Genomic DNA, 15,612 nt, shown 5'->3' with positions numbered 1-15,612 from the left:
CTATCATCGGACTTAAGTGAATTCCTTGGCTGTATCGTATCTCCTTCGGTGTTTTTCATGTACGACACACCATTTAAACTTGCCAATGCCCCTGGATTAGCATCGGGCGAGTTAACAAGTGTCCAGAATGAAAACGATACAAGCAGTCATTGTGCAATACCGAGCGTGCATTCCATTGACGAGATCGACGCGAGTTGTTTTGAAATTGAACACTTTCCCGAAGTGCAGCGTCTTTTTCAACAAATGCATGAATTCGAGCAAGAAGGATTAATCGTGCCGTTTCTAGAGACATTGACCCCTGAAAAGCGTCAAATGGTGAATTTTAACACGTACAATTACCTTGGGAACGCGTCCGATGCAGTGGTTGCGGCCGCGTCGAAAGCAGGAATCGATAAATACGGCACAACGATGAGTTCGTCACCTATTGTAGGTCAAACCCAGCTGAATGTTGATTTAGAAAACGCCTTGTGTGCGTTTTTCCATGCCGAAGCGTGTATTCTTTTTGTTGGTGGCTGGGTCTCGAATGTCACGACAATTGATACAATAGTCTCGAAAGGAGATTTGATTCTATGTGATGCGTTAAATCACGACTCGTGTGTGAGTGGCCAACGTCTTAGTGGCGCCACGATCTTGCCATTCCCGCATAATGACACCAAGGCCCTTGAACGCATGCTCGCAAGTCTTCGAACGACATATCGTCGTGTTTTAATTGTCGTAGAAGGCGTGTATAGTATGGATGGAGACATTCCGGACATTCCCGAATTGATTCGACTGAAAAAGAAGTACAAAGCGATATTGTTTCTTGATGAAGCGCATTCTTTTGGGACCATGGGCTCGACGGGTCGTGGAATTTGTGAACACTTTCATGTGAATCCTCATGATATTGATATCCGAATGGGAACACTGAGCAAAGCGCTGGGATCCGTGGGGGGCTTTATTCTGGGCTCCAAGGCATTGGTGCAGTATTTAAAACACTGTGCTGGTGGATTTGTGTTTTCCGTGGGGTTAGCTCCAGCGTGTGGCGCCGCAGCATTGGCATCGTTGAAATTAATGACGCAAAGTGCCTCGCGAACAGTGACTTTACAAGAACGGAGTGGTTTGTTTTACGATTTGTGTCAAGAGCACAAGGTGCCAATAAGAAAGAGTACGTATCGAGGGGCTCCTGTGGTCGTCGTGATGATTGGAAGTACAATTGCAACAGCACAAGCGTCGGAATATTTGGCATCTCGAAAGATTAATGTCAAGCCGATTGTGTACCCAGCAGTGGAGGAAGGCAAATGCCGTCTACGATTTTTTCTTTCGGCATTGCATACACCGAAAGAATTGAACGAGACGGTTAAGGCGTTAACGATGTACCTTTCCGGAAGCGTTGCTAGTAAAGTAGCGACCAGCGCGGCTTTGGAATCAACAGTCGAGATGAAACGGAATGGTCTGAAGACGACGAGTGACGGCGTTACGATTGTGAAAAAACGCAAGACACGGAAGAAAAAGCGTTCCGCTGTGCGTAATCAAGCAAAGGTTTAAGTGTGCTGGGTGGTATCACAATCGCTCCGTGCTTTCACGATTGATAATTATTGGCTGGTGACCTTGTGATTCTATCGTTATTATTGTCTTGATTGGGACGATGGACTAACGTTGGTAGTTTTGAATTTGTAGAAATACAAGTGTCGACCTCCGATTAACTGGTGATTGACAGGTTTGATGATGTCGCGACCATAAGAATTAATAGAACGATTATGGGTCTTTTACTTAAAATCAAGAAGTTGTTTCCTTATTAAAGTCCGTCTTGCTTATGCGAAGGAAGAATTCCTTATTCCACGATAAATCTTCGCTTCCGATATGCCAAATCCGTCGTTTTTGAAATGAAGCTCTTCATATCAATAATACGTTCAAGCGAGGAATAAAGGTTTGCAGGCACGTTCAAACTAATTTCGTTCACGACAGTCTCGACTTTAGTAAGTACATTTGCTTCTACCTCGAGTCCACGCTTGGAACTCGAAAGACTTGGCAAGTAAATGTTGCAGTATCGCAGCCATTGCAATAGACTCGGGGGATCCAGGCTATTGACATTGCCATTTGAGAGCAAAGTGAGATACGTTGTCGAATGCATCCTTTCAAGAAGTAGAAAGGAATTCCTGTCGTCACGCGCATAGGCGGCTTGGAGCTTCTTCACCGTATCTTGGATCGCAACGATATTGTAAGCGTCAATAAACCATTGATTCAGCTCGTCTTCCGTCATAATATATTGTTTGACATAATACAATATATTGTATTCAAGAACCGCGGTTTCGAAAAAGTCGGATGGCAATGGTTGAAAGCGTGCGGGCATCCATTTGGTGACACTGGGAAGAAGATGTATGAGCAAATTGCTTCGAACAGGGAGTGCCAAGTCGATTTGGTGCAATGTTCGTAAGAAAGCGTCTAGATTTTCAATAATTACAATTATTGCGTGGTCCTTGGCATCAGCGATCGAAATCATTCGCAATAGCACTTGAACCATGATGTTTTTCGTGTTTTGTTGACTAATAACCTTTAGAAGGTGGGAGATCATTTCAGCGACCTTATCAGGTGCTTTTAAATGCTGTAAGAAAAAATCATAGAAAACTTTCATGTCCTCCACGTGATTTTGTTTGCTCAGTTGTGTGTAAAAGTCCGTTGACACCAGCCAGTGCTGAAGTCGCCGATACAATTTGAGATCCCCTTCGTATGACTTCCAAAATTCATGAAATGAAAATGCAAGCGATTCTATCGAAAGTGTTGTCCTTTCGTCGGTTGTGGTAGCGTTACTTTCAAATGGGCTCGTTGCAAAGACATCACCAGATGCGTGAACGGTCCCCGAGGCCTCGTTGTCGGCAACGGAACGAAAAAGAGCGCCGTCTTCCGGGCCCAGGAGTCGTTTGTTGCTTAAAGATAACACACTGTAAGCCCCAATGGCATTTATAAGCAATTTCATGAAGACATGCGAGCGCATTGCAGCTTCGAATGTCCGAGATTTTAATAAGAACGTGATTAAAGTGTGGACGTTGGGCTTTCTTTGTTAAGACAAAAAGATTCCCGTGTGTAAGCTGAAGCAGGGGGTTGTCCCGTCTTTTTGACTGTGCACATAAATCATTTGAAACTTTAGCATGAAGATCTTACTGAGTGGAAGGAGCTAAAGTTGCCCTAACGCTACATAGTCCCCGCTAAGTTCACTTGGTGTACTTCAGGAAATGGTCAATTACTTGAATAACGTAATTAGACCCACCACTCGAGTGTGATTCACGTTTGTGACCAACCCTTGTGTATGTGATGCACATGGGTGCATTCACATTAGAAGGGATGATGCCTAGCATCCTCCGTGATGACGGCTAGCGTCATCCGTTACGCGTGGTATCTAGAAAGATACGCTCGCAATACATATTAGTGTAATCTACAGAGATGACATTTTTGATTGGTAAAAATAGGTATATATATTTAATGCGATTATAAATAAATCAGTCTGAAAACTACTTTCTACTTGTTTGTGCGCACGAGGAGCCGGATTACCGCCCCCGTGACGACACTTAACCAGAGTACTTAGAGCGTTGGGTGAGGTCACTAACGCGCCCACCGCAACTACCTCACTGCAGGCAAGATAAGCTGGTTTAATCGCTTTCTCGCTGTGCCAGGGTGTGTGACTAAGTAGAGCGTGGCCGGATTTCGACGTGCCCGCCTACAGTGAGTGCCTTGTTTCTAGCAACGATTTTGGCGGAATTCTCTAATTCAGATGGTAAAACTGTGAAGCCGACAGAAGCTTTCATTATCATTAACTTCTAACCACCTCGTAGTGCTATGAAATAATATTTTCATGGGTTGGAAAGGGCAACATCAACTCCTTCTTGTTCGTCGAAGGTCTTTTTTCCAAATTATAAGCAGTGGGTTGTATCAGGATCACGCCAGCCGCCCAGAATTTGGTGCATTCGCTGTCGAGTGAGCTTTTGTCATTAAAAAACATACACGTAAAAGTCTTTTTAAGCTCGCAACAGCTGTAAACGAATGACCGTCTTGCTGCTCCTATCCGGTAGAAGTTGTATAAAATTCCTCCCCGTAGTCTTGAACTCATTCATTTTTGGTGGACTTAGGCGAATGCGTTTGGCTTGGTTGTCATAACTAGTGCTCTACTATGCTTCGCCACGGCCATGTTTTTGCCAACACAACTTGCAGTTGATCAATTATGGGATCTGAGATCTGATACCACGATGGCGCAACTTTCAACATCGCAACCCTGCCAGTAAAATGGTAAAGTTTCCAAGTTTCGAGCAATACCACGATGGGGCAATTTCAACATCGTAACGCTGCCAGAATTTTTTTTTAAAGTTTCCAAGTTTTGAGTGATACCTGGAGCAGGGTGTTTCGTTACATGCGTATTATTTCCTGAGAATAATAATAACCAATATTGTTCTATGAAAGAATTAAACAAGAAGTACAAAAAATTATCTTTATTATTGTTTGACTTGAAAGTTCCAATATAACCAAATTTGATAATATTGGTGGAATAAGACATAAGTTCTATTGATTGGTTGGTTTAAGTTTTAGATCATCCCCGTTAATCGTCACAAGACACGACTCTGCGGTGCGCAAGGTTGCGCCATTCATAGTTTGCGATAATATAATAAAGTGAAGTAATCGAGGCTTTCGTAATCAGTGTAGACTGTCTAGTACTAGCAAAGGGTACCCCGTTACACCTGATAGCAATTCTAGTCCGCCAAACGACCTACGCACGTTCCATTCAACATGGACATGGTATATGAAGAAGGAGGGAGCTTCCAGCCTCTCTAGAAGAGTTTTACGCAACGCGTGAAAGGTTTACCCAAGGAGTGACCTTGAATGGAGGGCGGTCGAACGGCGGAGTTCGGTCGTAGGCGGGCCAGCCGTTAGCGCAATGTTTTTCGTTCTGCCAAGAGACGTGCAACATACGGCTGTAGCCGAGTTCGTATAAAATGAACTCGACGGGGCCTAAAACGTAGCCTTGCTTCACCAGCAAGGCTCTCAACACGCGGATTTGTTTGATGAATAGGGTGCTAAACAATTGAAACTGTTGAGACGGCAGAATTTTCATGCTGCTAATGGGCCGACGCTCCTGCATCATCCCGAAAGCTTAATGATCGAAATCTCGAAGCTTAAGGCAGTCGATGGTGACTCCCTTTTAAGATGGTTCGTCAAATTAGACGGCACCATAAAGCTCGCCGTGATATTGCGACGAAAGTGAAGATTGGCAAGTTCATCTTAGCCGGACGTGCCAAATCTTGGTTCTTGGGGCTCAAGCTTCACGACCCATTAGTTTTTGTGTCGTAGGAGAGTTTTAAGACCAGGTTCAGGCAAATTTTGAGCCGCCCCGTGCCAAATTCAGGGCTTGAGCTCAGCTCCTGGATTTGAAGGAGGGCAAGCGTGACCTTCAAGCTTAAGCCCAACATACACAATATCTGGTCAGTTGTATCGTGATTCATCCGATTAAGGAACACACACAGGTAACTGTATTCATCAAGGGTCTCGCAGATGGTCCTTTCAAGACCCAACTGTTCCGGCTCGTTTTAGCGACGCTTGATCAAGTGATCTCTGTAGCGAAACAAGAGGACTTCAGCCTGGGACAGGCTTTCATCCACTCGGGTGCTTATCGTTCACCGAGACGACAAGAAACCGGAGGTCCAGAACTCATGGACCTCTCCTATGTAGAGAGCGAAAAACCTCGCTCTTCAAGTTACGAGCGGTCACAGATATGTAATCTTTGTCAAAAAATTGGAGCACTACGTCTATGAGTGTAGTGACCCACGGCCAGCGCCTTGAAATACTGAGCAAAAATACCGACTTCCCGCTAGGAACAGCGGAGGATGAGGGTCCGACGCTGTTGAGAAATTGCAACGGCGAGGCAGATCGTCAAAAACGGTCGAGGTCAATAGGTGCAGAGCGCCCTACTGATCCAGCAGCGTCAAAAGAATTTTCAGACCTTTTGACGAAAGTTGCTCCTCACACAAAACATTGTGTGAAACTGCCCCAGGAAATGAGGTTAACGTATGAGGTTAACGTCATCACCCTGGAGATAAAATTGTCAAATAATTTGCCACTTAAATCACTAGTCGATTCTTGGGCGTCGACAATTTTTCGACGCCAATCACTAGAAGATCGCAGGCTCAAGTGCGCCTAGCAAATGGCGCATCCGCAATTGTTAAGAAACGTGTGGCTGAAATCCAATACGCTAGAGGGTAAGCAGTACGATGATGATTTTTTCGTCCTAGATATGGATGACAAATATGATGTCATCCTTGGATAACCTTGGCTCAGAAAGTACAGCCATCTATACAGCATCAAGCCATGACAATGCCTGTCTCTTGTTTATCAGATGGCCAAATGATGAACATCTTGAAGTGTCCACAAGCGTGTGGATGAACTATGACTGAGTGCGATGTCCTCACTTGTGCGTCGGTCGTTAGCATGACTGCCCATTCCAGATCCCTGGAGAGTCGATCGTAGAGGATCTTGCTGTGGTCGCGCACTCACAGCTAGAGGCAGTGGGGGGGGGTTACTCACCAAATGAAACTTGAGGTAATAGTCCGCAAGAATATGTTGGAATTACTCCACGGAAACCTGCTGCTAAAGGTTCTTAGGTACCTCTAGAAATACACTTTAAAGAGAAAACTCAGACATCAAATGTATTACTTAAAAATAATCAAGTATAGTCGCATATGACTATTAGTTGGAACTATTCCCCTATTATCCATCTCTTAAAGTCCAAATTGACCTATAGCTAAATCATCTTCTTGTACCATATAAATATTAAGGTTACTTTCCAATATAGCTCTTCGACCTTCTGTGTGCGTAAAGGACACGGGGGTGGCGAATTGTGTATGCTTTTAATAAACTGAGCGCTGCAACGGTACTGGCTCAAACGCCGATACCACGAAAAGACGTAATCATCGATGGAATGTCAAAGAGTACTATCTTTTCGTCAATGAATCTAATGGATGTACTCTGTCGGATCCTTATGCCTGAGAAGGACATTTTGCTCACAACAATAAGTACTTCAAGTGGTATGCTATTGGAGTGGCTAGTCATGCCACAGGGATTTAGTAATGCTCCTACGACATTTAACATTTGTGACCAATCTGTTGAGATTGGTGCGGAATTTTGCACCAAGCTATTTTGATGATGTCTTCGCTCATAACAGAGCCATGAACGGAAGTAGGACGTAACGTTGAAGTACATCGTACCCGAGTCCGAAAGGTTCTTACAGCTATGCGTAAGCACAAGTTGTATGCAAATCTCGAGAAGTGTATATTCGCTGCAAGCGAAATACCACTTCTTGGGTATATCGTGTGTAAACACAGTGTACGCCCGGATCCGTGATAGATCAAGGCGATCCCCGATTAATTTGTGCCAGTCGATGTATTGCTCACTATTGATTGTTGCAATTGTAGCCTTGTGCTCACTGCTCATATGCGCAGCCAGCCTAAAATCGGGCCTTCGCGAAAAAGCATCAACGACGGCATTAAGTCAACCTGGTTGATGCTCTACGAAGAAGTTATACTCCGCGAAGAAAGACAACCATCTCGCCAATCATTGCGAGAGGTGTGGACTGTTTACGACCGTGCTTAAAACGGATGTCCCGTATCTATAATATACGGTCTAATGCAACAATAAGTGTTCCGTCGTCAACAATACTCAACGACCTTAGAAGGGCTTATCAAGAAGATGAGGCTCTTAAGAGGTTGATGGATTTTTTTCGATGTTCATCCCAACAATCCTTGAACGAATTGTCGACATTGTATAGATCTTCAACAGGTCAATACACAACGCGCTATGGCTTTATATATTACTCAGCCATTTCTGGTGACACACCTCGTGTCGTCATCCCCACCTATAGTGATTTGCGTTTTCAAATCATGTATAAGTCCCACGATGCACCAATAAGTGATCATCGGTGGACTTGAAAAGACTCATCTCACAATAAGTTGCGACGTCTACTGGCCACGCGAGTATGAGTTCGTCCGCAAGTACATACAGACTTGCGAGGTTTCAACGGGTGAAGCCTGGTGCTTTATCCCGTGCTCCATTGCGGCCTCCGCCACAATGGGTGAAGCCCAGTGCTTCATGGCGCGCTCCGTAACAACCTCTGCCTGTTTCGGAAGAGTGTTGGCAGTCCGCACATATGGACTTCGTCTTCGGATTATCCGACGACGGTCACAAAAATAATAGTATCCTTGTATTTGCTGATGTTTCAGCAAATGTACATCTTGCTGCAGTATCATCACATTCAAAGGCTGAGCTCGGTTATTGGCCCTTTATATCGACTGGCACAGGCTTATCGGTGATCGCCTGGATATTTTCTGGATCCGGACGTACACCGTGTTTACACACGATGCATCAAGAAGTGATATTTCGCTTGCAGCGAATATACACTTCTTAAGATTTGCATAAAACTTGTGCTTACGTACAAATGTAAGGATATTTCGGACGTGGGTACGATGTAGTTCACCATCCAACTGCTCGTTCATGGCATTGCTATGAACGAAGACGTCATCAATAAAGCTTGGTGCAAAATTCCGCACCGATCTCAACAGATTGGTCACACATCTGTTAAATTTCGCAGGAGCATTACTAAGTCCCTGTGGCATGACTAGCTACTCCCATTGCGTACCGATTGTAGTACTTCTTGCTGTGAGCAAAACGTTCTGCTCAGGCGTAAGGATCTGATAGAATACATCTATCAGATTTATTGACGAAAAGATAGTACTCTTTGACATTCCATCGATGATTACGTCTTTTCGTGGTATCGGCGTTTGAGCCAATACCGTTGCAGCGCTCAATTTATTGAAAGCATACACAATCCGCCACCCCACCTGTTTCTTAACGCTCACAGAAGGTCGGAGAGCTACGTGGGGAAGTTGATTTCCCCACATGGCCCCCTGCTAAGCTTTCAGCGAAGAAATTGTCGATCGCTATACTTGTTCACGAGGCAATGGCCATTGCTTCATGACACAGTATTTCGAACCTGGGATAAAGTAGATTTCGTGCCTAGCACCTTTATCCTTAGGCAACTCGCACAGTACTGATTGAGGGAAGACGTCCTTAAACTCTATTTAATTATTATAGAGGGTTTATCTTCAAAGACTCCTAGGACTGAGACATTAAACGTTTAATCCAAGTCTTTTCATTGAGAACACCTTTGTCCATCGACAAACTACTAAGAATCCGTTCAATCTCAGTGAATACTATTGCCGATCAAATATCGACCACGTAGTTGTCATCTGTGACAAGCACGCAGATCTGCTTGAATTTTGCCACTACACAGATAACGAAAGAAACGTTTCGGTTTTAGCGTTGGTAATTGAGTTATCTCCGAAGTCAACTTCGGAGGCACTACTAGATCAAGTGTATATAAGTATAAATTGTTAACTTAGACATTGATTGACTCCGTTGCCTTTCGGGACTTATTTCGAAAGGTACCTGGAACCTTTTAACCACAGGTTTCCGGGGAATTATTCCCATAAAAAATACCTGGGAAGTATCCTCCCCTGCTGCCTCTAGCTGTGGTTGCGTTACCACAGTGATATCCTCTACAATAGACTATCCAGTAGATCTAGGACTTTCGCACTGTCTCTTGTAGACGGCCGTTTCAAATTTTCTTGGATGTTGCTTTTCAAGCAAGCATTCTTATTTCGTACCACTAAACTATTTCGAATGGTCGAACTTCGACGCTGCCTGTGCTTTTGCACAGCCGTCGGTAACTATGTCCACGTCACAATAGCGGACCTTCGACGCTGCCTGGGCTTGTGCACAGCAGTCGAGACCTAACTCCACAATGTGTTGGGATGTCTCACTGAGGTTTTGGGCAGTCATGCTAACGACTGACTCACTTGTAGTTCATCCACATGCTTGTGGACGCTCCGAGACGTTCATCAGCTGGCCATCTGATGAACAAGCGACAGGCATCGTCATGGCTTGATGCTGACAATTTCTGCATGGCTCGTACTTTCTGGGCCATAATTATCCAGGGGTGACATCAAATTTGTCATCCAAAATTTAGTACGATAAAGTCATCATCGTATTGCTTACCATTTGGTGTGCATTGGATATCAACTACACGTTTCTTTACTGTTGCAGATGCGCCTGTTGCTAGGCACACTGTCATCCTTGTTAGAGGGATATCGCGCTCAATAATTTGAGTCTGCAATCTTCTAGCGATTGGAGTCTGATAAAATTATTTAACGCCCCACAAGCGACTAGGGCCTTAAGTGGCAGATTATTTGACAATATTAGCTTCAGCGTGATGAGGTTCAGTTACACTCAATGTTTGTGTGCGAAGAGTAACTTTCATCAAAAGATCTGCACATTCTTTTGACGTTGCTGGATTAGTCGGGCGCTCCGCACCAACTGACCCGGATCGTTTTGGACGATCCGCCTTGCCGTTGCAATTTAGCAACAACATCGGATCTGCGTCCTCCGCTGTTCCTAGCGAGAGGTCGGTCTTTTCGCTCAGTAGTGTGGGCACCGGTCGTGGGGCACTACACTCATAGGCGTAGTGCCCCATTTCTGACAACCATTACATTTCTGTGACCGCTCGTAACTAGAAGAGCGAGGTTTCTCGCTTCTACATACCCCGCGTCGCCGAGCCCACCACCGCGCGACATAAGAACTTCCGGCCCCGCCGACCGCGCGGACAACGTCGTTCTGCGTTGCCAATGCCTCCCATCTCTGCAGCGCAGCTGATGGGTTATGGTCCTAGTGTCGTGCTGCTTTGGGTGGTGCGGCGTTGTAATCTGAAGCATCCTGTCTGCCTTCGCACCACCTTCCGTAAGCACCGACTTCGTTGACAGCTTCAGTTCGCGAGATGCTAGGTGCTCTTTAACGTCTATCTTAAGCGATCCAATGTCGCCAGACTGCCGCTTCTGCCGCACGAATGGAGACGAGCGGAGGTACCCATTCATGAATAGCTGCAACGCGCTGGGTATGCGACCACGCCAGTGGTCGGGGTCCAGAATAAAGCGCTTTTGAAGCGCCTGCCACACTTGCTCATGGGCAATCTCACGTACAAAAATGCCCGGCGAATGTAACATCTTCCGCGCATGGCTCACCTGCAGCTTGGCGCGCAAATTTCCGAGGGACACAAACCCGAGGCCGCCCTTTTTCATCGGTGCGAAGAACAGCGCCGTTGTACTTGACTTGTTAAGCTTGAACGAATGGCAAAGGCCACGCACTAAACCCGAGTCCACGCTGTCGAGCTGGGTCTTGTATGCACGTAGGTGCTGCAGCAAGTAGTCCGCCTTGGGATAAACGAAAGCCTTGATCGCCTTGAATTTTTGGCATGGTATTAAGGACGAGCGGAATATTGCAGCCATCATGCGCTTCATCTCTTGAAGAACAGGTCCCATGGCTTCACGGTGTTGCGCGTGGTTGAAGCGATCACCCACGCCTAGGTATGTGTAGCCCTCATGAAGCTTGAGAGACGGAATGGCTTCACCGTCAAGACGGAGCTCTACTTGGTCTTCAGTGGACCCCGAGACGCCGGCCACCCAGTCGGTGCCGACTTGTTGCCCGATACCACAAGCAGTGGTGCACGATTTTTTTTCAAGGAGTCAACACACCAGAACGCAGCTTTAACTTCGATGACGAGGTCGGCGCGCCCTTCAGTCAACTGCTGGCCAGGTTGCCTCAGCCGACCGCCGCTGCAAGTGCGATGACTTACGCCTTGTCCACTGACGAAGTTGAACACACATCCACCATGCCGATGCCGTTTCAAGCCCGGGCATCGACGTGATTGGCTACAACATCTTCAAGAAGTTTTGTAGGACCTACTACCGCACTCCATGCAGCTTTTACAGTTTGCTGGAAGCATGGCAAGGTTTCATTCGTATGGAAGGTGGGTACCGTGCAGCTTATTATCAAGCCGTGCAGCTTATCTTCAAAGGGTGACCCAAGGCAGCCAAGCAACTGGCGACCAATATGCCCCCAAGCCTGTATTTACAAGTTATACTCCGGGATGATTGCGCGGTGTCTAATCGCCTGGCTCGATCAAATGGACGTTTCACGGGTGTGCAGAAGGGGTTTTGAAGCACTGACGGGTGCACTGAGCACAATTGTATCAGCTCCGCGGTGCTGGACCAGACCAAGCGACGACCAAGACCGCTCCACTTGGTCTGGTACGACTTTAAGAATGCGTTTGGCTTTGTGCCACAAGTCTTTGTCTGTAATGTTTTAAAGGCAACAGGCGCGGACGTCAACTTTGTGTCTCGCCTCTAAGCCATCTACGACGGCGCTGTTTTTACCGCGAACACCGCGGACTGCGCAGCGGACCCGATTGCGCTGCGGACTCGTGTGCTTCAAGGCTTCCTACTGTCGCCTTACCTTTTCATCGTTGGTATTATGACCTTGGTGCGCGCGCTGCAAGAGTTGGCCCCGGAGTTCGGCGTGCCGATCACCAACACCCGCACTATTTCGGTGACAGCGTACGCAGACGAATTGAAGACTTACAGCTCATCGGTACTGGGAATCAGGAAAGCTCATGCAACTGTCGTCCAGTTTCTTAAGTGGTCGACGATGTAAGAGAATGCATCCGAGTGCGCGTCACTGTCGGTGATGACCGACGCTCACGGCCACCTTCGCGAAGACCAGTGGAGCTACGACTTGACGGTGACGCCATCCCGTCTCTTAAGCTTCATGAAGGCTACACATACCTAGGCGTGGGTGATGGCTTAAACAATGCACAGCACCGCGGAGCCATGATAACTGTGTTGCAGGAAATGAAGCGCATGATGGCTGCCATATTCCGATCGTCCTCGGCACTGTGGCAGAAGGTCAAGGCTATCAAGACGTACGTGTACCCCAAGGCCGACCACCTTCTGTGACATGTGCGGGCATACAAGACCCAGCTTGACAGCGTGGATTCGGCCCTGGTGCGCGGACTCCGACACATGCTGAAGCTGAACAAGTCGAGTACAACAGCGCTTTTCTTCTCGCCGATGGACAAGGGTGGCCTCGGTTTTGTGTCGCTCGCCAACTTGCGCGCCGTCCTACAGGTCAGCCATGCCTGGAAGATGCTGCATTCAACGGACAATTTTGTTCGAGAAATTGCCCAAGAGCAAGTGTGGCAGGCCATCCAGAAGCGCTTTATTCTGGACCCCGACCACTGGCGAGGTCGCATACCTAGCGCCATCCAGTTGTTCCTGAACGGTGAGCTTGACTCGTCACCGTTCGCGCGACAGAAGCGCAAGTCCGGCGACATCGGATTGCTGTGGGCTGACGTCAAGGAACATCTGGCGTCGCGCGGACTCAAGTTGTCATTGGAGCCGGTGCTCATGGAGGGAGGTATGGAAGCAGAAAATGCTCCAGATTGAATTGCCGCACCACCCACAGCCGCTCGACACCAAGATCATAACCCGTCAGTTGTGCCAACATGTCAAGTTGGCTGCGCTGGGACGATGGACAAAGCTGTTCACGCAAAGCGACGTCGTGCGCGCGGTTAGTGGCGCTGGAAGTGCTTTCCAGTCGCGCGGCGGTGGCCTTAGCGACGCTGAGTACCGCTTTGCGCTAACCGCTCGAGTCGACTTGGCGCCAACACGCTCGGTACTCCGTCGCTGGAACGAGTGCGGCAGTAAGACGTGTAGGCATCCGCGCTGCAACCGTGACGAGACGCTGCCGCACGTGTTGCAGCACTGCCCCGGCAATGTGCGCGCCATCGACGGACGACATGACCAAAACCTCGCGCTGATCAAGACAGCAATGGGCCACGCGATGTCCAAGTTGGGTGCCCAGCTGTCTGCGCGGTTTGACGCGCACGTCGACGGACCCCCCCGACCACGCGCTTCGTCCCGATATTCAGCTGCTCGACGCAGCAACGAAGACCGCGTACATTTGTGACCTTGCCGTTGCATACGAGGCACGGAAGACAAACGATTCAGTTGCCGGCAACATGGGCACGCACTCCGCTGAAAAGATGCTCAAGTATCAGCGCGTCAAGCCATTTTTGGAAAGTCTGGGCTGGCGTGTCCACGTATCGGCGTTGGTCTACGGTGCGCTTGGGTCAGTGCTGCCGCCCAACTTCAAGATGGTCACGAAGCACCTGCGTCTTACCAAGCGTGCAGCCGCCAAGCTCAACAGAAGAATTTCTGCGACGTGTGTGCAGGTCAGTTACCGCATCTGCGGCTGCACGCGGGCGAGATCAACGCCGACGACACGTCCAGGAACCCGGTGCCTGCCTCGACTGTGCCGGTGCCGACGCCGATATTAACCACGACGACGGTAAACCCTGCGACGGTGGCCTCCTCCGCTCCGCCTCGGCCACGGCGTACTTTAACAAGATGGGAATCACCGCGAGGAGCGCCTTCGACGGCAGCTTTACCTCCACAAAAGAATCGGCGTACCGGCACCCGCTGGGGACCGCGCCTGAATCGGACATCGACAGCACCTGCAGGCTTAAGCCAGCCGGCACCAAGAGCGCAACAACGAACCCATGACCCACAGCGACGGACCTATAGACCGCAGCGTCCTCGCCATCAACCACAAGGTACGCACATCAGAGGCCTGGCTAACCAAGCCGAAAGGAACCAGTGAACCTCGGGTCTGCTTTGGCCCCACCGGCACTCCCCAGCAAGGATACCGCCGTTTCAAGCCCAATGAAGCCATTATCCTTTAGTGTAGCACACATGTTGACTCATTTGATTCCTTTCTTTTTGTAGCTATTAGCCTTTCTACACACTGAGGTGACTACTAAATTGGCAATAAAATTTAAAAAAAAGGTCGTTGACATGAGCCGGAGCAGGGTCCTTGCACTCCGGTGCTGTAAGGGTTCAGGAATGCTCTTATGAGTAATTTATAGTAGATTTTTTGTCAGCAGGGGCAAGCGCGTGCGCCGTTCCCACCAAAGAATTTCAATTAATACACGCTTTCTACTCGTGTTATTTCTTTTAATCTACTGCGTTGCTACTGCTTGTTGCTACTGCGCCATGGCCATCTTCTCGCTTATTGCGCGCGGCCGTGCGCTGTCGAGCGGCTCGTTGCAGCCGATGTCGCCGTTAGGCAGCACGGCGTCGAGCGACTTTACGGTGCGAATTGACGATGCCGTGTCCATCGAAAGCAGCTTTATCAGCGACGACGGCTTTGAGGAAGACTTTGAAGGTTCGTTTTTTTCTACTGATGCCGACGAGAACGTCGAAAACGCTGCCTCTGCCGCCGCTAGTGCCGCCGCCGATGCCGACATTGACGGCTAGGACGTTTCTATTCCCAATTAGCAAATTGAACAGCTGTTTCCGACCTGCACTTTCTGCCGGTGGAATCAACTCGGCCAATGAGAGCCGCCGCGTCTATTGCGATGCGACTTGACAAGGCGAACCAAGAAAAAAGCGGGTCAAGCGTCGGGTACACAAATCCGACAGCCGGCGCCGAGACGAATTTTATGTCGACCGCGGTGGCTTTAATCCCGCGAATGGGAACCGGCTTGCGGATAACTTCACGTAGTCGCGCACTCGGTGCCCACAACGCCCGCGATGCTGCCGCTGGCTATGATGCAAATCAGCCAGCTGGCTCGGCGATGGACTTTCTGCAAATGTTGCTGGGAACAATTCAGCCAAATGAGAGGCCGACTAAGTACGGCCTCTGAGAGCT

The 15,612-nt window shown here is 48.2% G+C and overlaps 2 protein-coding genes across 2 annotated transcripts; one reads left to right on the top strand and one right to left on the bottom strand.

Moving 5' to 3' along the window:
* Positions 1–57: 57 nt before the first annotated feature.
* Positions 58–1,524, top strand: CCR75_009768 (uncharacterized protein; the record flags this gene model as incomplete). The annotated part of the gene is made up of 1 exon (XM_067967806.1): positions 58–1,524. The coding sequence occupies one exon, from the start codon at positions 58–60 to the stop codon at positions 1,522–1,524; it is 1,467 nt and encodes a 488-aa protein (XP_067817377.1).
* Positions 1,525–1,810: 286 nt separating this feature from the next.
* On the bottom strand, positions 1,811–2,971 carry CCR75_009767 (uncharacterized protein; the record flags this gene model as incomplete). The annotated part of the gene is made up of 1 exon (XM_067967805.1): positions 1,811–2,971. One exon carries the CDS (start codon positions 2,969–2,971, stop codon positions 1,811–1,813), a length of 1,161 nt encoding a protein of 386 aa, XP_067817376.1.
* Positions 2,972–15,612: the final 12,641 nt, after the last annotated feature.

The sequence above is a fragment of the Bremia lactucae genome, linkage group LG7, assembly GCF_004359215.1.
Source record: "Bremia lactucae strain SF5 linkage group LG7, whole genome shotgun sequence".
Taxonomy (NCBI): Eukaryota; Oomycota; class Peronosporomycetes; order Peronosporales; family Peronosporaceae; genus Bremia; species Bremia lactucae.
Note: the sequence above shows the minus strand (reverse complement) of the source record. Positions and strands in the feature narration are given on the sequence as shown.